The 27,574-nt window shown below is 41.1% G+C and overlaps 2 protein-coding genes across 2 annotated transcripts in view; one reads left to right on the forward strand and one right to left on the reverse strand.

Moving 5' to 3' along the window:
- Positions 1 to 9,346: 9,346 nt before the first annotated feature.
- LOC131694805 (integrator complex subunit 1 homolog) lies at positions 9,347 to 12,381 on the forward strand. Its single transcript, XM_058983301.1, has 4 exons — positions 9,347 to 9,854; positions 11,154 to 12,001; positions 12,071 to 12,309; positions 12,378 to 12,381. The coding sequence occupies exons 1-4, from the start codon at positions 9,347 to 9,349 to the stop codon at positions 12,379 to 12,381; spliced, it is 1,599 nt and encodes a 532-aa protein (XP_058839284.1).
- A 4,820-nt stretch (positions 12,382 to 17,201) lies between these two features.
- LOC131694809 (voltage-dependent calcium channel type D subunit alpha-1-like) overlaps positions 17,202 to 27,574 on the reverse strand; it is a 153,791-nt gene continuing 143,418 nt past the window's right edge. The window contains exon 2 of the mRNA XM_058983308.1: positions 17,202 to 17,225. Coding sequence (XP_058839291.1) covers positions 17,217 to 17,225 — 9 coding nt within the window. The 3' untranslated portion in view covers positions 17,202 to 17,216. The remainder of the gene's footprint in view (positions 17,226 to 27,574) is intronic.

Here is a 27,574-nt window from a genome sequence, read left to right on the forward strand (position 1 = left end):
TTTTTCAATTCGTTGGTCATTTCACCCAAACTTTGATCTTGTGGTAGCCCTTTCAAGACAGCCTCGAATGGTCTATCTATCTTGAAATCATATGAATAAAATTTATGAAGCTTCTCCTTAAGATACTGGAGCAGTCGTTTGTGGCCAATCAATTCCTGTAACTCGACATTTTCCTCTTCGGCCAATCTGAAAAGAGACTTTCACGGCCAGAAGGAACGTCGAAAGCTCAGTTCGAAAGGCTTTGAAGTCGGAGATCATCACTGTTATAGGCGGAGGTGATTGCGTTTTCTTCTCATTGGCATTATGCACAATGCGAGGAAATTTAGAATTTTTATCAGCTTCACATTCGGATGTTGAATTTCAATTGAATTTTCGGTGGAGAAGATTCCCTTTTCCGCATAGCTTTAATTTTTGGGACACGGCCTTTCTGGGAGGACCCAGGCATGTCGGAAGAATTAAATATTTCTTTAGGCTGAATTGTTTTTGAAAAATGTTTTAGTCTTGAAAGAGACTGATCGAGTGAAAATATAGGTAGCCTTGAGAAAGACTGTTGCTGTTAAAAAACTCTAGGTAAACCAGGAGCTATCAAGATTTGTGACCGATTCGAACGAAGGTTCAAGCCGGTATGTCTTGAGAAAGACTGATCGAGCAAAAATATAGGTAGTCTTGAGAAAGACTGTTGAGCTTGAGCTTGTGCGACAACCCCTGGCTGATACTCCGTTATCGATTTGGACTAGCTGAAGTTGCACAGAGAAGTAGTAGATAATTACGTTTGGGAGTAGCGAAACATCTTTCAATGTGCAACTCCTGGTAATCCTGAAGTATTGATCAATACCGGTGCCGGCCAGGCCCAAACGTAGATCGCGGAAGGAAAGGGAAGGAATGGTTAGTCCGATACTTGCTTTTGCTAGAGGCCGTATATACTACTGCGCATTCCACAAGTATCACAGGAGGAGGATATTGGAAGTTGGATCTCTTCTTCTTCACCGACGCCAGAGAGGTGACATCACTATCTGGACTAGACATCGATCCAACTTACTCCGCTAACTTACTCCGCTAGCGAATGACGGATCCCAATAGCAGCATGTCTGTAATAACATACGTACATGGAACTATTGAGATCCAGAGCTACAGGTCCAAAGCCCTGGTAAAGGAGGATGGTTGTGATGATCCGGGCCGAGATCACCACGTAAAGCAAGGTAGGGCATAACCCCAATTCCAAGGCGTGAAGCGACCCGTGCCGAGGGATGAGTGATCGAGGGGGTGAAAAAGATGCTCGATCGTTAACGGAGCCTGTGGGGTACCTGGGCAACCCCCACAGTAAGCGTCCCTTACCACGCTAATGCGGAGCTCTGGCGTGGCGGACATATATTTCTCGCGCTACTCGTGGGACTATACATGGAGGCAAATAAAAATAAAAATAAACAGACGGAGGTGCCAAACCCCTTCGCAAGAGGTGGTTTGGCGAGGTCTCCCCCCGTGGGGAGAGTAGTGGAGCGATGAGTGCTGCACCCGAAAGCACCAGTGACCCCCCAGCAGCGGTAGGCAATACCCCTACCAATGCATCGGAGGGGCCAATAGCTGCGATGCGCAAAGTAGCGAAGCAACTCGATGCTATAATCGACTTCGCGCGCAAAGCAGAACATAGCCAAGGAGTTGAAGTTGAGCCTTCTGGAGCTCCGGAAAGCTGTTCGTGTCGCAAGACAGGAACAGCAGGCATATGTTGAGAGGGTGGAATGTCGGGAGAGGCCCGACAGAGAAACCCAGACAGTGGCCTCCAATAGGGAGGAAAGAGAGAAGGTCAATAGAGGTTCACAGACAGTGGCCTTTACCTTCTACGGAGCAGCCACGTCGATCGGAGCGGCGACCGAGTTCCCCTCGAAGGGAAAAGGAAAGGGCAATCGCAAGACGGCATCGAATGCGAAGCGCCCTAGGAAGTCGCCAGGAGAGGGTGCCAAAACCGACACCACTCGGCGTGCAACCGTCAAGGTCAAACGCCGCCTGGGTGAGGTAAGCGAGGGCGAGAGTGACCTCGCTGTGGAGAGCGATGGTACCAGCAACCCGGCACGACCGGGGCAGGGGGGCTCAAACCCCTGGACGCTGGTTACCAAGAAAAAGCCGGCACCGAAACCGGAGGTACCACGGCCTGCGAGGAAGGCCAAGGACAGAGGCGAAGCCTTGTGGTTAAAAACCGACAAGGACAAATACGCCGATGTCCTTAAATCGATGAAGGCGGCCGAAAGCCTCTCGGCCCTTGGGCAGGATGTGCGTAGCGTAAGACGCACCAACACGGGAGAGATGCTCCTGGTGCTGAAGCGAGGCGCACAATCAAGTGCAATATATAAGGCCTTGGCTCAAGAGGTCCTTGGCGAGGGCGCCCAAATCAGGTCGCTAGGTGCGGAAACAACTCTCCAGTGCAAGCACTTGGACGAGTTCGCGACCGCAGAAGACGTCGTCGCAGCCGTCAAGGAGCACTGCGGCGTCACAATCGAGCGGGCCTCTGTGCGATTGAGGGACGGACCCTCTGGCACCCAAGTAGCCTACCTCAGGCTACTCAATGCGGATGCCAAAAAGGTAACCGAGAAAGGGAAGCTGAAGATCGGCTGGTCGGTATGCCCTATTAGTATACCCCAGCCGCCTTCAGTGGACAGGTGCTATCGGTGCCTAGAATCCGGCCATAAAGCTTACGAATGCAAAGGCCTAGACAGGAGCAAGCTATGTCGTCGATGCGGCGAGGAGGGGCATAAAGAGCGGGGGTGCACTAAGGCATATAAGTGCCTTATCTGCACCGCTAAGAAGCAAGCCCATAAACATGCTATGGGTGGACCTTCGTGTCCCTTCGGCGAGTTAAATAAGAAGAAGCCGTGAGAGTCACACAGCTAAATCTTAACCATTGTGCAGCAGCCCAGCAGCTGCTGTGGCAGTCGGTCTCGGAGTCGAGGACAGATGTCGCCCTCTTATCAGACCCGTACAGCATCCCTGCCGGCAACGGCAATTGGGTGTCGGACGGGTCTGGAATGGTGGCAATCTGTACAACGGGAAGGTTCCCGGTTCAAGAGGTAATACACCCCTCCGCCGAGGGTGTGGCGATTGCCAAGATCAATGGTGTGTTCTATTGCAGCTGCTACGCCCCACCAAGGTAGCCAATAGAACAGTTCTACCAGATGATCGACAGACTCTCGTCGGACCTCGTGGGCCGGAAACCGGTAGTAATAGCGGGAGACTTCAACGCTTGGGCAGTGGAGTGGGGCAGCCGCTGTACAAATAGCAGGGGTCAAGCGCTAATGGAAGCGTTTGCGAAACTCGATACTGTGCTAGCTAATGATGGCTCCGCTAGTACATTCCGTAGAAACGGAGTGGAGGCGTGGATTGATTTGACCTTTGCCAGCCCGAGTCTGGCTCCAGGCATGGAATGGAGGGTAGACGAAGGCTACACCCATAGCGATCATCTAGCAATCCGCTTTAAGATCAACTATGGTGTGCAGCATCCGAGGGCGGGAGATCCCTGTCAGGTACGCGGGTGGAAGTCCAATCACTTCGACAGCGAAGCTTTCACCGCGACCCTGGGACTGGAGGCCAACACCGACAGTCTAAGCGGGGATGCGCTGGTAGCTGTTCTATCACGCGCGTGCGACGCCACTATGCCGAGAAAAACACTGCCAAGAAACGGTAGATGCCCGGTATACTGGTGGAGTGCCGAGATTGCAGCTCTACGGTCAGCCTGTCTCAGAGCTAGACGTAGGATGCAAAGAGCTCGCACCGAGGATGCAAGAGAGAACCGCCGTGAAGTGTTTCGAGCTGCGAAATTAGCCCTTAACAAGGCTATTAAAAGCAGCAAGAGAGCGTGTTTCGACAACCTGTGTGAGAGTGCCAACGCGAATCCGTGGGGTGACGCCTACCGGATTGTGATGGCCAAGACCAAAGGGGGCTCCTCACCCCCAGAACGGTCTCCGGACCGGTTGGCAACGATTATCGAAGTACTCTTCCCGTCTCGAGCCACAAGCCCCTGGCCACCTGCACTACGAGACAGTGCGGGCACGGTCGAAATGGTGGCTCCAGTGACGAACGAAGAACTACTCGCAGTGGCTAAATCCCTAGCAATGAACAAAGCTCCAGGGCCGGATGGAGTCCCGAACAACGCTCTCAAGGCAGCGATCATAGCGAACCCGAACATGTTCAGGCTAGCTATGCAGAGATGCCTTGACGAGTGCCGTTTCCCCGATAGATGGAAAAGGCAGAAACTGGTGCTGTTGCCGAAGCCCGGGAAGCCGCCAGGCGACCCATCGGCGTACAGACCAATCTGTCTGATAGACACGACTGGCAAACTGCTTGAGAGGATCATCCTCAACAGGCTCACCCCGTACGCGGAAGGTACGGACGGTCTGTCAAGCAACTTTGGCTTTCGGAAGGGTAAGTCCACAGTGGACGCTCTCAACTCAGTGATAAATACTGCCGAGATAGCGATCCAACGAAAAAGGCGAGGTATTCGATACTGTGCGTTAGTGACACTTGACGTGAAGAATGCATTCAACAGCGCAAGCTGGGATGCCATCGCGCTCTCGTTACACCGGCTTAGCCTACCGGTGGGTCTGTACCGGATCCTGGAAAGTTACTTCCAAAACCGCGTACTGCTATACGAGACCGATGCCGGTCAGAAAAGGGTTCCGATTACCGCCGGAGTCCCGCAGGGCTCGATCCTAGGCCCGGTGCTATGGAACCTCATGTATGACGGGGTTCTGAGACTGAAGTTCCCTCCTGGGGTCAAGATCGTCGGCTTTGCCGACGACGTAACCTTGGAGGTCTACGGGGAGTCAATTCCTGAGGTAGAACTAACCGCAGAACACGCGATTAGCACGGTGGAGGAATGGATGAGCGCGAGAGGCCTGGAGCTCGCTCATCATAAGACGGAGGTAGTTATCGTCAACAACCGCAAGTCGGCACAACATGCAGTTATCCATGTGGGAGAAGTCGCGATCACTTCACAACGAAGTCTGAAGTCTCTCGGAGTCATTATAGACGACAAGCTGACCTTCGGCAGCCATGTCGACTATACGTGCAAGAGAGCGTCGACTGCTGTTGCGGCACTATCGAGAATGATGTCCAACAGCTCAAAGGTGTGCGCCAGTAGACGTAGGTTACTGGCAGGCGTTGCCGTATCTATCCTCAGGTACGGCGGCCCGTCATGGTCAAGAGCACTGAGGGTAACCAGTTACCTACAGAAACTGGAGAGCACCTACCGCGTGATGTGCCTCAGAGTGATATCTGCCTACCGCACGGTATCACACGATGCATCCTGCGTGATAGCGAGCATGATGTCAGTCGGGCTGGTCATTCGGGAAGATGAGGAGTGCTTTGAGCTACGTGGAAATAGGGGAGCCCGCGAGCGCACCAGGGTGACCTCGGTCGCCAGATGGCAGCGTGAGTGGGACAACTCCTCGAAAGGTAGGTGGACCCACCGGCTGATACCTAGCATATCGAGCTGTTCATCTAGGACATGTCGCAAACTCAGGTGATTTGCATTTCAAATGCCAAGAAATCCTGACTCCTGCGGTAGCAGACAAAAGGTTAAGCCACCGGGAAACTCTAAGCTTGCTCATATGACCCTACTCCACGCTTTTTCTAAAACTTTCTTCCTTAAACTCTATTCTCTCTTTTCAGTACTATGGATCCTAACATTGAAAAATATTTCACACCTTCCAGTCCCATGCTAATTAAATGTCGTTAAAACATAAAAAAACCTGTTTTAATCCACCTAGCGGTGTAATTGTGCCTTTCTCATTTCTACAAACTATGACTCCATGACCGATTATGTTCAATATAATTTGAGTGTTGGAATAGCGAGGAACGCAGACAGTCGAGGAGTGAGCGCCCGCCTAGCGGTGAAGAGTGAACGAGAGTTCGAGTGAATGGAGGATATGTTAGATAAGATTATGCGTCCGACGATGGCTGACGAACAGTAAGCCGAAACGTTACATGTAATAATAGTAAAGTTTGCTGTTTTCATTTTCACCGAGAAAAGTCAACAAGTCCATTAAATAAATATGTTGCGGTGACCATAAAATCTTAGAATTGTGGAAATGTCTATTACATTCTTAATACATTTTACACCTACACACGCTCGCCAGCCACGGACCTGATGTCCTCCTTATTTCCCTAGCTAAGCTCTTGTAAAATCCATAAATCCTATATCAGTCGAAAGAAAATTAGGTTGACGGTTTTCAGAGTGATTGCATAACCTTTCAATATGAGAAAGGCAAAGGCAAAAATTTGCCAAAATACAAAAAAGTCAATCTTTGTCAATTTTTTTCGAGATTTCATCAAATTTCGACGTTTTATGCATTTTAAAGACATTTGGCATCAAAAATATAAATTCGATTTTTAAATTTTCCTATTCATTTCTATGAACTCAGGAACCGTCGTATGAATTTTATCGTTGACGTAATTGCAAGCGCTACAGAATTTAATAAACCGTAATTCACGAAATGACGAAATTTAATCGTGCTCCGTTTAATTTTACATGAAATATATACATTACATGCGCAATGACATAAAATTACACTTACTGCTTTTCAGAACAAACGCTATATGTGTAGTACTATTACATGATTTACGAAATTCAACGTCATGTAAAATTAAAATCAAACTTAAAAGTAAGTCATTTTTGATGCTCGTATATACCAGGGTCAGGAGACGTGAATTTACACGATTTTTTCTAGGTGTGTGACCAATGTCAAAGCGACTTTGGGGTTTCATTAGTGATCTAGACTGTTACAGTGGTATCAGTTTATATGTATGGTCGCACTCTTAACCCTCAAAAAGGCAAGCTATAATTGTGACTTCAAGAAGCATCACTCCTTAGACCCAAAAAAATCGTAAGCCTCTGTTTTGCCATTTTATCAGTGAGAGAATCGAAGCCCCGAAAACATTCGATCATTTGTACTTCAAATTACAAGGGCCTCTGAGATCCCTTGCCTTTTTGATGGTTAAAGCCGTAACTCCGGAAAGGGATTCAGATCGACATAAAATTCAATAGTAGGCGAAAAAAATTTCGCAGCATAAAAACTAGCCATTTCAAGCATTTTGGAGATATTTGGCGAAAATACGAATTTGATTTCTGAAATTTCATGTGGTCCCTTTAAGAAAAAAAATATTCCGGCTTATGTGGGAATTTCATATGTAATCGGAAGGTTCGGCCTATATTTCCGGAACCATATAACCGATCCGTAGGAAATTTTATATACATCTATGGCAATTATATACCTTTCATTTTAGATTACCGGAACTGTCTATGATGGTCAATGCGGTCGACGAGACTTCGGTTGTCCATCAGTGAGCTAGAACTGCTAATGCAAGTTGTTTGACACATAGATATATTCATTTTAGTGAAATTTTTACCTTTTTGCCTTCATCGAGGTTTTTATTTTGAATCGTAATTTGCTATGTGACCGCATGCCACAACCCGCAACACCGGAACCGTAAGTCGGATAAGAATTAAATTTAGTAGCAGTTTACGGGGTAGTAAAAGCTTTAATTTATGTTTGGTCCGAACGGTCGAGCCATCTCCGAGAAACCGATCTAATTGTTATTCTAAGTTTGGATACTTCTGCCTGAGCCGCCAGATCCGGCGATGGTGGCCAATGTGTCCAAAGAGACTTTGAACGATTGTTAGTGACCTAGATCTATAAATCCAAGCAGTTGTGGTCGCATTTTTGAAAAATATTCACCTTAATACATTCATCGCTGTATTCGTTGAAATCAGGATTTTCTGCTTGACCGAACTCTTCATCGTGTAATTCCGGAACTAGAAGTCAAACCTACACAAAATTCAATAGCACCCGATGAAAACATTGTACCTTCCATTTAAGACTAAGATTGTGATAATCGGTTTGGAAAATGCCGAGAAACTGCTGTAAACAAATTATAACAAGATTTTCTATGTAACCGTACTCTTCAACTTGTATCTCTGGAACCAAATGTCGGATAAAAATAAAATTCAATAGCAGTCTTTCATTTGCGACTATGTTTGTGAAAATCGGTTCAGCCATCTCTGTGAAACCGATGTGGACATTTTTTAACATGTCTGCACATACACACATACATACACACATAAATACACACAGTCATTTTCCGATCTCGACGACTGAGTCGAATGGTGTATGATACTAGGCCCTCCGGGCCTCGGTTGGAAAGTCGGTTTTTGGAGCAATTGCATAACCTTCCTATACGAGAAAAGCAAAAACGAAAATCGACTCACTCTTAACCGTCAATAAAAAAGGAAAAGAAAAGATAATTCTAAATGAATGGCTGGCGTCCAAAACGGGCTAACCCACACTTTTCATTTTTTACAGGAAATGTAAAAAACTTCCGCATTTGCGAAATAACATTGTTTTAATTGTAAAAATACATTATTTTATTAGTAGTTCATTGACCTCCCATGTTGTCTAGAAAAAATAAGATCGTTACATGTACTGCTTTTCAATTCACGAGCATTTTCGTAATTCGGGGGGCTAACCCCAGGGGTACCTAGAGTCCAAAAGGGGCTAACCCACAGTTAACACATCCTTTCCTTATCTTTCGTTTTAAAGTTATGGTGTCTTTGGCAAAGTTGTTGTGTGAAATCTGGCGCTCCATTTGATCATTTCATGTTAGTTTGGAGTTTAGTCGCTAGGGCGGCGCTGTTATCAACTTTTTAATGGAACGAAATAGAAAGAAGGTGTCTACAGCAAAGTTGTATATCAGGTAATTATAATTATATCTCATCTAACGCCTGATCTCGCACAGAACAGAAGCAAAGTACACACCGCTCGTTTACAGTAAAGCAAACGAATAAACTTTACCCGCGTCGCTTCGCTACTTCTATACGCAGTAACAGAAAAAGCCTCGTTGCCCCACGGTGAGCAAAATGAGCGAACAAAAAAACAAAGTGCGCCAACTAAGGTAAAATACTGTCGTAATCGATTTTACGCAAACTCGAAGAAGACAGTGCGTGAGGTGGAACAGTTGATAAAGGTGAACATGTGTCTTGATCTTATGGCAGTTACACACCTCCAGCTACATCATACAAACAACGTAATACTAATAACGTTCAAGACTCTAGCCGGAGCAGAATTCTTTTGTATGATGAATGACATGCAACACGAAATCGCATACGACAACATTAAAACCAAGATCCTCGTTTATATCGATAAAAATTTTACGAAAGTACGCTTACATGGTGCCAGATCCCACCACCAGCTCCGAGTACATTACAAAATTCATGTCCAAATACGGAGAAGTGGAATCCATCGCGAATGACACTTGGAGAAACTTTTTCCCCGGCATTCTCAACGGGATTCGTGTGGTTAGAATGCAGCTGTACCAACTTATCTCTTCTTACTTGACCTTCGAACGCAAATCTACTCAAGGGATCACCTACATTCAAAAAACCCTAAGCACATATCCTGGGCAGACGCCCACGTGTCAGTTCTGCAACCATACGGCGCACTATGGCAAACCATGCGCGAAAGCTGCTAAGGATAATGAATTCACTACAGCACACACTGACAAACAGCCCTCCAATACTAAAACACAGACAGCCGGTCAAACGATAATCATCGATAAATCTAAACCAACATCCAGTACATCCAGCGAAGGAATAACCAAAAACGACGACGGATACACCAAGGTCACCCAGAAACCCAAGAAGTATCAAAAAACAACCATCAGTGAAAACGAAAACAACAACTATTCCAGCGATAGCGATATGGACGTACACGAGAGCGAGGGAGAGGGCAGACAGAACAACCAACAAGCAGCAAACGGTAAAGGGAATAACGTGAATAACACTTCTCCACCAAGGAAGATCACCCGCAACAGTAAGCAGTGCGCCCAAGATAGAAGATCGCAATAATTTTTCCGCATTTTTTTAACTGTTATAATTTGAAATGTACATTATCTATTAAAAAGGGGAATGACCCTTGCAGTTAAACCTTTATAAATAAATAAATAAATAAATAAATAAATAAATATAATTATATCTTCTGAAGACACCAAATTTGTAGGTCATACAGGGTTTGAAATATCGCGCAATTTTTAAAACATGACTGAAATATTTCTGATACCTTCAGCTATAACTTTAGAGAAGCCGACTATAATAGCATCAGTGACTTCCTGTCGAATATCCACTGGAACGAAATTCTCGACAATGATGATGTCAACGTTCCAGTTCAGACCTTCTCCAATGACATGAGTTATGCTATCGATCGCTATGTACCCAAAAGAAGCGCCCACCGATCTAAGCACCCCGCGCACAGTGGGACGGAATCGAAAAAAGCCGAACATTGACATTTGCGACGAACCTAATGGGTATGGCACTTTGATATCTTCGGAAAAGTTTCTTTATTTTTTAAGTAGTTTAATATAATGTTGGAAAATTTTTATTTAAAGGGGTATAAACGCAGATAAAAAAATAGCTTTGCAAGTTGTTGCCTAAATTGATAGTCATGTATGGAAAGTTTGTAGACGAAATGATTTTATGAAACTTTGTTGAAATAGCAAAATGGCTATCTGTTAAGCGAAAAAAGTTATTGGGTGAAATTGAAGTACATGTCGGAATACCCCCTTAAAAAGTGTTTTTTTCATTGTAACTTTTTTATTTGATTTTTTACAGTTTCTCGATGTTCTAGAAAGTTGTAGATGCTTTCAAAACACACCTTTTTGCGGACTGAGCCAACTCGTTATCTCTTCGTTTTTAGGGTGTATGTCTGTTTTTTTGGTTTTTTGGGCTAACTTTAAGGGTTGTAGAGTAGCAGGTAGTAGAAGCTAAATTTAGTTTTTGATGTTAAGCAAGAAATACCTAATTGATACATATATAAATCATAGCGCGATCTAATACACGCAAATTATAATTATAATCGAACGCCTTTGTGTATAGACGTGTTTTTACGGTCCGCAGTTAATTGTTATTTATTTATCTTTCTACCGTCGCGCGTGTGTTCAATCCTATTAAACAACGGTTATCATAATGAGCTGCAGTGTGACATCTTGTAATATCAGCGACGATCGTTTCTTGTGGCAGTGTGAATTCTGCAGAAAATGTTATCACGCAGCTTGTGTAGGAGTCCAGCGAAATCAAGAAGAATTTATCTCGCACTTCATGATTCCCCTGTGTGCAGATTGCCAGCATAATCTAAAGGTAGGCATAGACACACGAAAAGTGCTGTACCAACAGGAAAAATTATTTGAATCTATAACTACGCAAACGGACTGCAACTTACAAATAGCAGCCGACATAAAAAAGTTCAATTCAATTGTTGACTTATTCGAAAATGTTGAGCTGCAGCTTAAAGAATCAGTGGCGAATGTGAACATAAACACATCGTCGCAAGTGGCAAATGCTGTATCGGCACTATCGCAGGCCATTGACAGTAATTCTTTTAATAAGGCCGATGAGCTGGTCACGCTGAAAAACCATATCACATCACTATTCAACATATCTATGGGATCCACAAAAAAACACATTGAAGAGTATGTAAATGATCTCACTGCCGATTTGACCAGAGAATTGAAAAAAATCTGCAGCGAAGTTCAGAACTTGAGCACCCATACCATAGATATGGCAGCTCATTGTAATGAACACTACCTGAGTGAATCGCGTCCTACACGTGAAGTTTTAGACGAAGTGAAAATTATAACAAATTCAGTTGGCAGTGACATTCTCAAAGAAGTACAATCTCTTGCCGGCTCAATTAACACTTTGGATAGCAGTATACGCGATGCTTGTTTGCCACCAGCGGGCCCCAGCTTGATGGACGAATTAAATGCCCAATCAACAAAATCGGGTGACTCAGGTCACCGTTCCACTGCCGAAGCCACTGAAGGGTGGCGCTTTTTGGGTTCGAAGAAAGTGTGGCGCTCTGACTGGACGGAGTACGACACACGTAATCAGCATAGAATTCAACAGCAAAAGATGAAAGATAGGGCGATGGCACGAAGAAAAGCTAATAAAAAGCAGTTGCATCGGGTAATAAATGATCGCAATAAAAACAGACACCAACGTAGCCGTAATACTAATGAGACAAATAAACATCAGATATCCAGAAGCAGTTATTATAACTATAACCTCAATGACAACAATAATAGCAACAACAATAGCAATAATAATCGTAACAACAATCGCAACAACAATAGCAGCAATAATCGCAACAACAACAACAATACGCAATGCGGTCGTCCAACAGCTGGCAACTCTCTTCCCCGGGATAAGGATCTACTTGCGGCGGCAAGGGTGCAATTCTCTAGGCCTCCGTTTGAAAATCAGCGTGGTATCAGGTTTCAACGTGGTGAAACACTGAATCCATACCCGGTTGTACATCAATTTAACTCAACTTTCGCACCAGATAGGTTTGTAACCCCTGTCCTGACGAATTCCTTTTCTCAGCGCTGTTCAGCTTGTTCCTGTGAGCATTCGTGTTTTCGTCCAACCTAACGCACTCTTCAGAGGCAGACCATGACGAACCGGTTACGGATGAAAACGGATCAATAGTTTTGCATGATATTTCTAAGTATGACAAATTGCCATTAACTTTATCAGAAACGCTTTCAGAAATTTTGATATATTGTCAAAATTTTAATCGTATGCAGAGCGCATCTAAAATGAGCAAAATCTATAGTAATGTATTGAGCTCCTCTTATTCTGTTATTTTAGGCACTGAAACAAGTTGGAACGATAGCATAAAAAGTGAGGAAATTTTTGGTAGTGGCTTTAACGTATTCAGAGACGACCGAAATCTTTTAGTATCTCAAAAGAAGTCTGGTGGAGGAGTTCTTATAGGCGTTTCGGCTCAATTTAATTCTGAAATTCTTCCCACAGTGAAGTTTAAAGAATTTGAACATGTGTGGGTTAAAGCGAACATTTCAGGTGAAATACATGTTTTTGCCTCTGTATATTTCCCACCAGAGCATGCTAATATATCATCGTATGAAGCCTTTTTCAAAATTGCTGAACAAATTTTATTTGAACTTCCGGTCGAGGTCAAAGTTCACATTTACGGAGACTTTAACCAGCGCAATGCCGATTTTATTCCGGATTCTGAAAATGAAAATATTCTAATCCCAGTCGTAGGAGAAAACGAAACATTGAATTTCATCTTTGACAAAACTGCTAGCATAGGATTAAATCAAATTAATCATGTAAAAAATCAACAGAATTGCTATCTTGACCTTTTATTTACAAACACTCAGGATGATTTCTGTGTATCTGAATCTTTGGCTCCTTTGTGGAAAAATGAAGCTTTTCATACTGCTATTGAATTTTCTTTGTTCATCCATAAAAATCAAGAACCCAACGTCTATGACTTTGAGGAAGTCTTTGAATACCATAAAGCTAATTATGACAATATCAGACGGAAGGTAGGTAATGTCGACTGGCAAAATACTCTTAGGAATGAAGCGAATATTGAAACCGCCCTGGACGTATTTTACAAAATAATTTTCGAAATTATTCATGAAGAGGTGCCCATTAAGAAGAAAAGACGACACGGTAGCTCGAAGCATCCTATTTGGTACAATAGGCAAATTAAAAATCTGAAAAATAGGAAACAAAAAGCCCACAAGCTATACAAGAAAAATCAAAATAACGAGCACTTGGTACAATATCTCGACATTTGCGATAAACTAAATATTGCCATAGATTCTGCACTTGCGGATTACAACTCCAAAACTGAACAGCAGATTAAATCCAGTCCAAAGAATTTTTTTAACTACGTCAAAACTAAATTAAAATCAGATAATTTCCCATCAACAATGCACTTGGATGACAACGTACATAATAGCCCGAAAGAAATCTGCAACCTATTTGCAACATTCTTCCAAGAAATATATACAACTTTTTCTGAACAAGACCGCGATCGCGATTATTTTGCTTTTCTTCCAGATTTTCCTATGGATATTGGCGTCAGTCATGTCATAGTGGAGGACATTTTCAATGCTCTAAACCATTTGGATTCATCAAAAGGTGCTGGCCCTGATGGAATTCCACCATTATTTATGAAAAACCTAGCAACCGAGCTTACAACTCCATTGTTCTGGCTCTTTAATATGTCTTTACAATCTGGAGAGTTTCCCAAAACATGGAAGAGTTCTTTCTTAGTACCTATATATAAATCTGGGAAAAAATCTGACGTTCGCAATTATCGTGGAATAGCCATAATCTCCAGCATTCCGAAACTTTTTGAATCAATCATTAACGAAAAAATATTTCTTCAAATAAAAAACAGAATTACTAACCTCCAACATGGCTTCTTCAAAGGTCGTTCGACCTCAACAAATTTACTAGAATTTATTAACTATTCACTGATTGCAATGGACAATGGAAACTACGTGGAAGCACTTTACACAGACTTTAGTAAAGCATTTGATCGAATCGACATCCCAATGTTACTTTATAAATTAAAAAAGATGGGAATTGAGCCTGAGCTGCGTACGTGGTTAGAATCATATCTATCCAACCGCCAGCAAATAATCAAATTCAAAGGAAAGCAATCTAATCCAATTGAAGTCACCTCAGGAGTTCCACAAGGCTCTCATTTAGGACCTCTATTGTTTATTTTATATGTGAACGATATTTCCTTCCTTCTCAAAAAACTGAAAGTACTAATCTATGCCGATGACATGAAACTTTACTTGGAGATAAGAAATGCCGAGGATATTGATACATTCCAAAACGAAATTCTAGTTTTCCACACGTGGTGTCAAAAAAGCCTCCTACAGCTAAACGTGAAAAAATGCAATTCAATCACTTTTAGTCGAAAACGACAAACATCGAATGTTGTGATTACCTTAGGAAGACAGACTGTAGCAAAATGTGAAAGAATTAGGGATTTAGGCGTTATATTAGATTCCAAGTTAAATTTTATTGATCATTATAACACAATTATTCACAAAGCTAACAACATGCTCAGTTTTATAAAACGCTTTAGTTATCATTTTGTAGATCCGTATACAATCAAAACATTATATATTGCTTATGTTAGGTCGATATTGGAATATTGCAGCATCGTTTGGTGCCCTTTTTCAAGCACACATGAAGAAAGAATAGAATCTGTACAAAAACAATTCATATTATTTGCCCTTCGTAAACTAGGTTGGATAGCATTTCCTTTGCCATCTTATGAAGCACGCTGCATGCTTATCAATATACAAACATTGAAGGAACGTCGTGAATTTGCAATGCTTTCGTTCATTAATAATATCGTCTCGCATCGTATTGATTCAGCCGAAATTTTATCCAAATTGAACTTTTATGCACCTTCTCGACAGCTACGAAACCGAAGCATATTCTCAATAACTCCATATCGCACAAATTATGCAAAATATGGCCCTATAAATCGAATGATGGCTGTTTATAACCGCTATTGCGAATCAATTGATTTTACAATGTCCAAACTAAAACTCACACAATATTTTATACATAAAAGAAATTCTAACGCATAAGAAAATGATTCTGTAAAAGCTGAAATTGTTTTATTTATAATAAAATTACGTATATATATATTTTAGTAAATAAGAAAAATGTAAACATTACTGTAACTATACCAGTCTACATCGATTGACGAAATAAATAAATAAATAAATAAATAAAATAGGATCCTTGGAATAATCTGGCGTAAAATAGACTAGCGTTTCAATAAATTATTTGTATTATGAAGCATGAAAAATAAACTATTATGCGAAAATAATAAACATTTGAAATATTATAGTTCATTCCATATATTCCGACATTCAAAGTTAATTTTTTGTTATTAACATGCTCATAAGTCATCAGTGTCCTGCTAATTATCTTCTTCGTCATTGGATGAACAAGGTAATAATATAACCGAGTATTCTAAGCAACGAAATCGACTGTGTGACCTTTTACTAGGACGGTCACAATACTACCCTTAGTCACTGAGTCAGCTAAAATTACATTACTATATTTATTGTCATTTTTTGTTTTGCGTGTACATAAATAACAGCGCACGGTCCCCGTTACGTGTCTGACGAGGCCTGTTCTTTATGTACACCGGTAAAAATATTGTTTGTAAATGTCTAAGTAAAACATAAACGTCACGTCGGTTATCACTCCATGTTTTCATGTTTGAGTTTCGTTTAAGTTTTGCTTAATAGCCCTGGTTGGTGTCAAAGTTAGATTTTGTTATTGATTTATTTATTTATTTATTTATTTATTTATTTATTTATCTATTTATTTATTTATTTATTTATTTATTTATTTATTTATTTATTTATTTATTTATTTATTTATTTATTTATTTATTTATTTATTTATTTATTTATTTATTTATTTATTTATTTATTTATTTATTTATTTATTTATTTATTTATTTATTTATTTATTTATTTATTTATTTATTTATTTATTTATTTATTTATTTATTTATTTATCTGTTATTTATTTATTCGTTTATTACTATTTATTTATTTATTTATTGAATTATTCATTTTGTACATACAGTCTTGATTTATGTTATATTATACTACACTATTATTATGTAAAATTTTCTGTAATCATTGTTCAATTAAAATATGTAAAACTAGGAAACAAGCTACATGAATTAAAATATTTATCATTAGCTATAAAAAATTTAATTCAAAAATTATATAACGACACCAACCCTAAACGATAAATGTAAACGTCTGCTGTCATCATCATCATAACGTCTGCCGTCATCATCATACTGTCATCGTCATCATGCGGGGCGGTTGGGTGCGGGTGGTATGATGCGAGGCACGGAGGGAAACGTTGGAAACTGGACAAGGAGATGATAAAAAGGTCCGGAGTAGCTAGATAGGCTTCTAATAATTAATTTGACCCGGTGGAGTAGCTACAAAAAAAGCTCGAAGTCACACTTTGTACGTGACTGGCTTTGTACCTTCGCAGAAAGTTTTGAGGTGAAATAGCTGATCGGTACGTTCTGGTGTGCGACGCGAGTGAAGTACAGTTCGATGTTGGCAAGTTAAACGCCATTGGTACCGCCAATCATTACCAAGTTCAGAAACACGCTCGACTTTGTGAAACATTTCTATGCAATTGTGCGCGCAGTGTCACTTCCCGGGTCGCTTTGTGTAAAGCCGGCCTTCGTCAAAAAACCGGTTGAATTACTGCTATAGAAGACCCCTCATCGTCATCGCCCAGCACTAACTGCACCCTATCCGGCAGGCCCGCCGATGATCGCCCCGCATCAGGATTGCTGCATGTCGACCAACGAGCACCACGGCCGCAACGAAAACACCACGCGGTGTTCCAGAAGAGTATGTCGTCGAAATAAAAAAGCGTAAGTAAAATGATACTTTGATGTTAAAATTTATTTCTCACCCCAACCAAAAAGTGATACAAAATTAGATTTAATAAAAATGTCAGGTCTTTAAGTGTAATTTAGCTGTGTAGTCTATTTTTTTGTTAAATGAGTCCATTTGCTTGTTTCGCTCAGTTCGACTTCCGCTCAGTGACCTTGGTGTAAGAAGGACTAAAAGTTCGCCCACGTGGAATTTCCTCTGGAGACAATAAGAAAACGACCCTAGCCAGTGAGTAAGGTGGTACGGCAACCTCGTGTAGAGAAGTAAACTGTAACAATTGGCGCCCAACGCAAAAGAATATTAAGAAAAAGTACTTTGCTTACAAGACCAGACGCAAACTCCTTTTTCGGTGTGTCTCCCGGGGAAATTCAATTACTCGCGTAATTTTCATTAACATTTGGTCATTAGGTCGATGTGTTGTCCAAACAGCAGTCCGAGAGTGAAACTTCGAACCGTTTCAATGCGGATTCTTGCGAGTGATGAAAAAACCTGCAAATCATACGCCGTACATTGCAGATGTAGAGCAGAAATACTGATTGATTTCCTTTGTTAAAAATAGAGTGGTTCTAAAATGATTGAACTAAATCGGATTTAATTGTATTTTTCCACTTTTTTGCGTTATTACTAAGTTTATTTAAATTATCATTTCTAGCAGTATATTTAAGTGTTCGTGGTCGTTAACTTATAGTTTAATTAAGAATGGCTGTTTCACGCTTTACATTTGATCAAGCCAGTGAGTTGCTAGTAAAGTGGTATTCTGACTTGAAAGTTGAATTTCTCTCGGATGATGAGCTTGACCATGAACTGATGGTTCGGTCTGTCATCATAGGGGAAAGTTTTGATCGAACACGCAAACGGAGATGGTTAGGGGATCAGCTAAAAGCTGAGAGGGAGAATTCGACTGAAAAACCTTCGCTCCACGTGTCAATCGATTCAGGCAAAGAGATTACTGTATGTACTCGAAAATATTCGGACTTGAAAAAGGCTTTGGAACAAGAAGAGAATGACGCAAAAATATTGTGTTATGCGAGGATGTTGCATGTGGGCGTGCGCATAGTGACCGTTTTGTCTAACGTACGTGGCTCTCCAAACTTGCATAGTTTTTTACAAAATACACTGGTTGAATTAGTGGAAACCATTGACCCAATTTTCGGTAATTTATCAATTCCCAATCAGAATATTCAAGATAACGATGATTCTGAGGAACATACGCCAGACGAAGATGAAATAATTCAGGAAGCAGAAAACGAAAATCAGGAAATAATTAACAACCCTAGGCAGTCGGTTTTATCGCAGGCTGACCTTGAATGGATCCACTCATTGCAGGCAAGACTAGTAAATTTTGAACACGAGTTAGCACGACGCAGTGAAGTAAAAGATGCCGGGACGCAAACCTTTTCTGACATTGCCGTGCCGTCAAATATCCAATCGTACCGCAATCCTAATTTTCACATCCCCAATCCGCCAGAATCCTTTTATTTCCTGTTTAAATTACCCTAGATTTCAAAATATTAATCAGATTCCTTCAGAAATTCGTCCAACAATTCCGATTCAAAATGCCACATACTCCGTTCATTCCCTCCCTGGCAATTCCTATACCGAACCGTACGTCCGCAAATGTATATTCTATCCCTATTCAGAACCACCACTGTTTGCCGGTATCTAAATGGAACATCACAAAATATGGTGGTGATGATCAAGGTTTGAAACTGAATGAGTTTTTGGAACTGATTCAGGTGTTATCCCAAGCTGAGCACGTGTCAGATGTGGAACTGTTTGAATCGACAGTACATTTGTTTGCGGGATCAACCCGTAAGTGGTACATGACCCAGCGAACCACAGGCAGATTGCTGATTTGGCAGCATCTTGTCTTCGAGTTGAAACGAACTTATATGCACTCTGATCTTGACGCCCTGATAAAAATGAAAATTTATCAGCGAAGGCAACAAAAACACGAATCCTTCCATGAATACTACTTTGAGTTAGAGAAACTTTTTCGCACGATGAGTCTGCAAATTACCGAACCGAGAAAGTTCAAATCCTTCAGCAAAATCTGCGTGTTGATTATACACGGCAAATGACATTCATCCCCATTATAGATTTGGAAACACTGGTCGCCGCCGGTCAGAAACTGGGCGCGCTGAATTTCTCAGCGTACAACAAGGTCTTTGGTACCGAGAAGACTATTCAGGCCGTCCAAGGGACAGAGTCCAATTCCAAAAAGATAGCAAACAAGCAACCACAATCTCAGCACAGTGAGTCAATCGCTACGGTTTCGCAACCGAACCAGAATAGGAACGTTTCTAACATATCCACCAATCCCCGAAACAATCAGTCACGGGCAAACCAACCTCCCCCAAAAAGTAATGAGCCCTCTCACAATGTGTCGACGAACCAAGGCTCGTCGAATAATCCCCCCGCCCGGGAAAAGACAGCGATGTCATCGGTAGGTCAGTCTCGCCCACAAATTACTTTGGAAGATTTAATTACCACGCACTAGCCCCCACCACCCAATACTTGCTACAACAGCGGCAGAATTGGGCAGCATGTAGCCATGTGCAGATTACCACGTACAATTTTCTGCAGCACTTGTGGTCTTCGAGGATTCCCGACAAATTATTGTCTCTATTGTTTAAAAAACGGCCTGCACGCGAGCCAAATTCGCCGTTCGCAGTGCCCAGACGCGTAAACCAAAGCTCTAGTCTCTCATCTGTACCCAAAATCTTCAGAAACGTTTCAAACAATTTACCTATTTCGAAACGACAACCGATCGTATGTTTCAGTAAAAGTGTACGGCCTTTAGATTCGTGCCCTTCTTGATAGCGGTAGTAATCACACGGTTTTCAAGCAGCTGAGACATAAAAAGCTGCATCGTCCCTCCAAAAATGTTGTCCTTCGCTCAGCTAGCGGAGATGAATTTCAAATTCTTGCCATTTACGCCTGAAGAGTGTGTTAGAATAATTCCGATACTGGTTGTAGCCAACCTTTCCATTAATTGCATCTGTGGTATGGATTTTTGAGAAATTCCTGATTCAACCCACAATACATGGCACAATAAGTACCGAGCACCAAGCTACCGTCGCGGAAATCAACCAACCTACTCCCGAGTACTTTTTAACTTCCGTAGAAAAGCAAGAGATTGAAAAAATCAAAAGACTATTCCAACCCGCGGAGGATGGTGAATTGACTATGACTAACTGTGCCCAACATCGTATTGTGCTGGCGGAAGAATGGGCAACCAAACCCCCCGTTCGCCAATTCCCTCACGTAATGTCCCCCAAGACGCAAGATCTGGTTGCCGTTGAGCTGCAGAGATGCTTGGATGTGGGAATTATAGAACGAAGTAGTTCGGATTGGTCGCTAAATTGCGTGCCAGTTATAAAACCAAATAAAGTGAGATTGTGTTTGGATGCTCGAAAAATTAACGAGAGAATAGTTCGTCATGCGTACCCTTTGCCCCACCCTGGCCGTATTTTGGGTCAACTACCGAAGGCAAAATATTTGTTTACAATTGACTTGTCGGCAGCATTCCTCCAAGTACCTTTGGATAAGGAATCGCAAAAGTACACGGCATTTAGCGTGCAGGGCAAAGGGCTGCTCCAGTATACCCCTATGCCTTTCGGTTTGGTTAACAGTCCGGCCACATTGGCCCGGCTGATGGACAAGGTTCTAGGTCATGGTATACTGGAACCGTATGTTTTCGTTTACCTCGACGATATCGTCGTGGTAACGGAAACGTTTGCGCATCACCAACAGCTCTTAACAGAGATTGCTCGTCGCTTGAAAGACGCCAATCTGAGCATTAACCTCGAAAAATCTAAGTTTGGAGTGACCGAAATTTCCTTCCTCGGTAATCTTCTAGGCACCGATGGTCTTAGAGCCAATCCAGGCAAAATTCGCCCTATCGTCGAATATGAAAGGCCTAATACCATTACCAAGCTTAGAAGATTCCTAGGAATTGCGAATTATTACCGGCGTTTCATTCCGGATTTTAGCGGGGTCACTGCTGCCTTTTCGGATCGCTTGCAGTCAAAATCCAAAACCATTCATTGGACCGAAGCGGCTGAAAAAGCATTCTGCCAGATTAAAGAGCGTCTGATTTCTTCCCCCGTCTTGAAAAGCCCAGATTTCAGTCGCGAATTTACCATACAAACGGATGCAAGCAACGTGGCAGCGGCAGGAGTTTTAATACAAGAGCAAGGTGGAACAGAACACGTGATTTCTTACTTCTCGCACAAATTAACCACACCTCAAAAAAACTACCATGCTGCTGAAAAGAAGGCATTGGCGCCAATCTTATCCATCGATGCTTTCCGCGGGTACATTGAGGGATACCATTTCACCCTCATTACCGATTCGTCCGCCCTTACACACATCCTGAGTACCAAGTGGAAAGTCGGATCTAGATGCAGCAGATGGGCGTTGAACCTTCAACAGTTCGACTTGACCGTCCGGTATCGTAAGGCAAAGGGATATATTGTGCCGGATGCCTTATCCCGAAGCATCGCGGTAGTCGCTGATTCCAATTGGTATTCATCAATGTTAAGCAAGGTAACCTACCGTCCCGATGACTTCGAGGACTTTAAAGTGGAAGATGGTAAACTTCACAAATTCGTCACTTCTCACAATCCTTGTGATGCTCGGATTAAGTGGAAGCTGGTTCCTCAGCCAGCAGAGTATAAAACGATACTCGAACACTGTCACAACGCTTGTTTTCACCCCGGGTACGATAAAACACTAGCACGAGTTCGGCAGCGGTTCTACTGGCCCAAAATGGCAGCAGAAGTTCGTCAGTATGTACAGAAATGCACAACGTGCAAAGAAGTAAAGGCTACATCTGCACCGATGGCCCCTGAAATGGGAAAAATGAGAATAGCCACGCGCCCGTGGCAAATATTCTCAGCCGACTTCATTGGCCCCCTCCCCCGCATTATTTCTCCAAGTGGGTGATCTCCAACCGGTGAAAAGTGTTGCTAGTTCACCAATGTGCAATATTCTGAGAGACCAATGGTTTCTGCGAAATTCGGTTCCAGAGGTCATAATAACCGACAATGGTAGCAGCTTTGTCTCTAAAGATTTCAAAGAACTTTTAGAGCGGTTCGGAATTGCACATTGGTTGAACTCGCGATACCACTCACAAGCAAATCGAGTTGAGAGGGTGAACCGCACTATCAACGCTGCTATCAGGACGTCTGTCAAGGAAGACCAACGTTTGGGGGACACACGAGTTCATGAAATCGAAATGGTGTTGAACACCAGTGTTCACACTTCGACTGGTTTCACGCCGTTTTTTATAACTCATGGTCATGAGTTTTCGGAAGCTGGAAGCGATCACAAGTTAGCACGAAACAATGAAAAGCTTGCCACAGATCTGCTTAACGAGCGTCGTAAGCGTATGTTTTCCCGTATGTACGAAATAGTTAACAGATATTTGGAAAAGTGCATAAAACGTCTCAACACCGGTACAATCCTCGTCATCGCCGGTTTTCCAAATCATTTGTGGAGGGACAATTAGTGTATCGCCGAAATATGAAGTTGTCCAGTGCAGCGGAACATATTCCAAATACGGCCGGCAATTCCTTCCCTGCCGCATAAAAGCAAAACTCGGGTCATTCTCCTACGAGCTGCAAGATTTCAGTGGAAAAAGTCTCGGCATTTGGCCGGCCACTCATTTAAAACCTGGGTAAACATTTCCTGATTGCACGGTACGGTGGATTTCACATCAAAACAAGCCGTCTGTTCTATTTATTTTCGCCTAGTATATATATTATTCGGAAGTTTATTTTGCCGCTAATTTCCCATCGTATAAACATCGATCCTTCCGCTAGCCATCTCTATCGTCGTTCCGCGAATAATTGCAGTCTAGGAAAGAAAAAAAACTTGTTTTAATCCACCTAGCGGTGCAATTGTGCCTTTCTCCATCATCAACACGAGAATGTTTGCGTTGTTTATATTCATTAAAAGCTTTCAAATGCATATATTACTTTTGACATTAAAAATGTCTTACTCCACTATCTGGGGCTAGGTGTCATTCTAAAATCTAAACTATCTCCCATGTAACGAAACTATGTAAGGTTTGCACGCTTATAACTCCGATATTACTAGATGGATTTTAATCATTCATACACCAACCGATTCAGAAACACCTAACTTAAATATTGGTAATAATTTAATATCTCCCCAATAAAAGTAGACTTTTGGAAATTGGTAAAATTAAAAAGTTCACAAAAAACGGGAAAAATACCATTCGTGAGGCAGATTTCTCAGACACAGCCGTCAAAAGAGGGCAGCTTAGTTGCTCAATGAAACACGAAAAGTCATAAATAGAAGCAACGCATGTCCGTTTAAATCAGTTGTTGCTCTTATCCCACACGAGCAACGTCGTCTCCGGGCGATGCAATAAGCGCTATCGATTTTCGGTAACGTTGGCAATTGCACACACTCGCACCTAAGTGACTAAACCATATACGGTTAGTTTATAAATAGAGGTGACGCGTACCCGTTTGAATCAGTTTTTGTTCTTATGTCGAACGGGTAAGATCATGGCTGCAGCGTCTGGGCACTACAATAAGCGGTAGACGCTATGCATTTTCGGCAGCGGTGGCCGTGTGCGGATTTGTCGGGTACCAGCATGGTGTCACAGAATGATTTGCAAAGTGGGTGGGCGGGGTGGTTTGGATTTAATTCAATACGGTGTGTGCTGCTTAAGAGTGTTGCGTTTGAAAAAAATACATTTATTTTTATGCATGCGTGTGCGTTGTAACTTGTTAATCCATGTTTACAGCGCTTTGTAGCTGCGTAGGGTAAAGAGCCAATTGGTTTTCATGTTTCATATTTCGGTTATATGTTTTTTATCAGTAAGGCATCTGACAACGTGCTTCTGTAGTTATTGCACTGTTCAGCAGCGTAATATTTTATATAGGAGAGTACACTCAGGTTTTTTACACGGATTTTGAAATTTACGCGGTTTTCATTTACACGGCCTGTATCCCCTGCGTGAAAAATCTGAGTGTAATTGCATCGGAAACAATCACATTCCCAGCAGAACTTTTTGTTTTCTAATTTCAAACACTTTTGTTTCGTACTGCACACAACGGAAAATTTTAAAACAGAACTTACCGTCCCAGCAGCAGTTGAAGCGGGTGTTCTTTTTCGATTCAAATTCAAGCCATGTCTTAAGCGTTACTGGACTTAAAATTGTTTTCCCAGTTTAACCAGTCAGAATATCTGTCCTACCCTATGTATTTAAAACACAGTTCTAATTGCGTTTTAAGGTATACAACAAATACGGTTGGGTATACTAATTTAAATTTTAAAATAAATCTGTTTTAAATTATGAAACAAACCGCTGTACTGAGGATATAATTATGTCAGTCCTATTATCACATAAAACACCTATATAACATAAAACGCTGCAGAATTGGTTTAATAATACAATGTTTACACTACAGAGTTATAACACGTTTTAATAATTAGCAACAAGAAAAATGTCACCAAGATAGCATAAAAACCCGTTTTAACTGGTAGTGCGAACGTTGCATAACAATGTAATTTATCAAATAATTTCATTTTTCCACCACTAATCGATCAAGAAATACTTACACTTAAGATTGTTTACTTAAGTTCATTAGTACATTATTGAAAATTTAAATGGAAAATGAAATTTCATATTTTATGGAGAATCTGTATATTTCCGTTGGCGGGCGTGGGTTTCCTCATCACAGCTCTCAATATGGAACTTTTCTTTTGAATATATTTTCTGGACAGACCAGCCTATTTTTACTAGATGGATCAGCCAAATAATGCCAATCACCTAGTGAGATACTTGATTAATTAATAGATTACCGTTAAAAGACCTTCAATAAATTATGTTTTAATGGGGAGGGTATATAGCAAATTGTAACATATGAAAACAGGCGAGTGAACAAGAACGTGTGTCGATATGTGTGATAGATAAAAAGCTATATTTTTAATGTCACCGTGGTCGTGTCCTGTACACAACCCTTTAATTTTTTATTATTATATATGACATGACAACTATATACCAAAAAAGAAATCATTCGAGTTCTAAAATTTTGTAAAAGAAAAACAGCCACGGTAGTATTGAACTGAAAAAGGTGCGAAATCGGCAAAGTCCCAAAAATTCGATTTTCATAAAAAAAATTCTGAAGTTTCATGGGGTCCCCCTTTGAAAAAAATTTTGAGTTCCGGCTTATATGGGGATTTCATGTGTGACCCGACGGTTCAGTGTATATTTCCTATCTCTGAGAAAAGTGAATGAGATTGTGTTCGCGCACATACACATACACACACAGACATTTGCCGAACTCCTCGAGCTGAATCGAATGGTATATGTCACTCGGCCCTCCGGGCCTCCGTTAAACACTCGGTTTTCAGAGCAATCTCAATACCTTTCTATTGAGAAAGGCAAAAACAAATTAATACATACAGTATACTCACTTGAAAATTATCATCCCAATTTGCTTCAGCACCAACACCGTTTCAACATGATGGTATATATATATATATATATATATATATATATATATATATATATATATATATATATATATATATATATATATATATATATATATATATATATATATATATATATATATATATATATATATATATATATATATATATATATATATATATATATATATATATATATATATATATATATATATATATATATATATATATATATATATATATATATATATATATATATATATATATATATTCAGACACTTTGAGAAATTTTGACAGATCGGAACAGTTTCAGGTTTGCAATTCATCGATTGAAGCAACCAAATCGTAGAGGCGCACGCAGACAGTTTTATGTTGTCGATGTAAACTTCTATGGTGAATGAGTTAATTCTGTGTAATTTCATGTTTTCTCTCGTCAATCGAGAGAGTTTTAGAAATTCGCCGTGAGTTGATCATTCACATTTCATAAAAGTATCTTTGACTCTTGATAAGAGTTGCAAAGACTACGATTCAGTATTAGGGGCCCCTAGCATAATACAGAGCTTAAAAAAATTGACATCGCTGCATGAACTTGAAAGAAAACGAAATTCAATTCATGCCCGCTGCGATGAATGAAATTTTTGGTTCGTTTCCATCATCATTCGTTCTCCCGATGTATCGCTTTCAGGTACGGACATGTTCGGTTTCAGAAGCAAAGTGAATTTTATTTCTATACTGGCTCTGAAAGGGATTATCGATCAAAAGTGCACCAGATATAGATTACGCAGTTCACTTATGCTCGAAAATGTAGAAGATGCTAACTTCTACCTTCAAACTGTCAACATAATAATAAATGAATGCTTTGGTTGGTGAATGAATTTATATTTCCTCTGCACTCAAGCATTCGATTCTGTATGAAATTTCAGTCAATTGGAAAGTGAATGAATGAGAGAGGCGTTGAATCTGAATGTCGGTTTCGGGAAATGCAATCAGAAATAGGTTATTGATTTTGAAATTTTGTAACACTGGCATAATCCATTTAGAATAGTAAATTCAGGAGTGATTGAGAGAGTGAATGGTTTTGTATGTGTCGAGGGTGCATGAATGAGAAATTAGGATAAATGTAATGAATGATATAGTGAAAAGATACGTTTTGTCCAAGCTAAAGCAAGCTTGAAGCAGAAATGAGTGAAAAATATAGTTAAATCGCTATGCTATAGTTAAATCTGTTTCTATTAGTTATAGTGTTTCGGTGTCAAACATGAAGTGATTTGACTATATATGTTCCGGTCAGTATTTCTGCTCAACATTAGCAATATGGCGATTCTTATTCTGTTGCACAATAAGCAATCTCGACAGCAAAACTCTCGTTGTCAACTTGAAAAGCTGGTGGATGGAAAATGCCGTACCTGATATTGACATACACATGATCTTATTACGGTGACCAATCTCACCTCTACAAATTCACGTATTATAGTGGAAAAGAGCTCCTCTGGCCTATGGATAAATCATTGCACTATAATAGTACTGAACGAGGACAGGCAGAGAGCTACATTGCACGTGATAACCACAGATTAACGCGAAAAAAAAGCACTTTGTTTTTTCTTTACCCAGCTCCGGGAAAATTGTGACCGTTTACTAGGACGATCACAATTCTACCTTTGGTCACTGAGTCAGCTAAAATTACATTACCATATTTATTGTAATTTTTGTTTTGCGTGTACATAAATAACAGCGCACAGTCGCCGTTACGTGTTTGACGAGGCCT

This window comes from Topomyia yanbarensis, unplaced genomic scaffold (assembly GCF_030247195.1).
Source record: "Topomyia yanbarensis strain Yona2022 unplaced genomic scaffold, ASM3024719v1 HiC_scaffold_16, whole genome shotgun sequence".
NCBI lineage: Eukaryota > Metazoa > Arthropoda > Insecta > Diptera > Culicidae > Topomyia > Topomyia yanbarensis.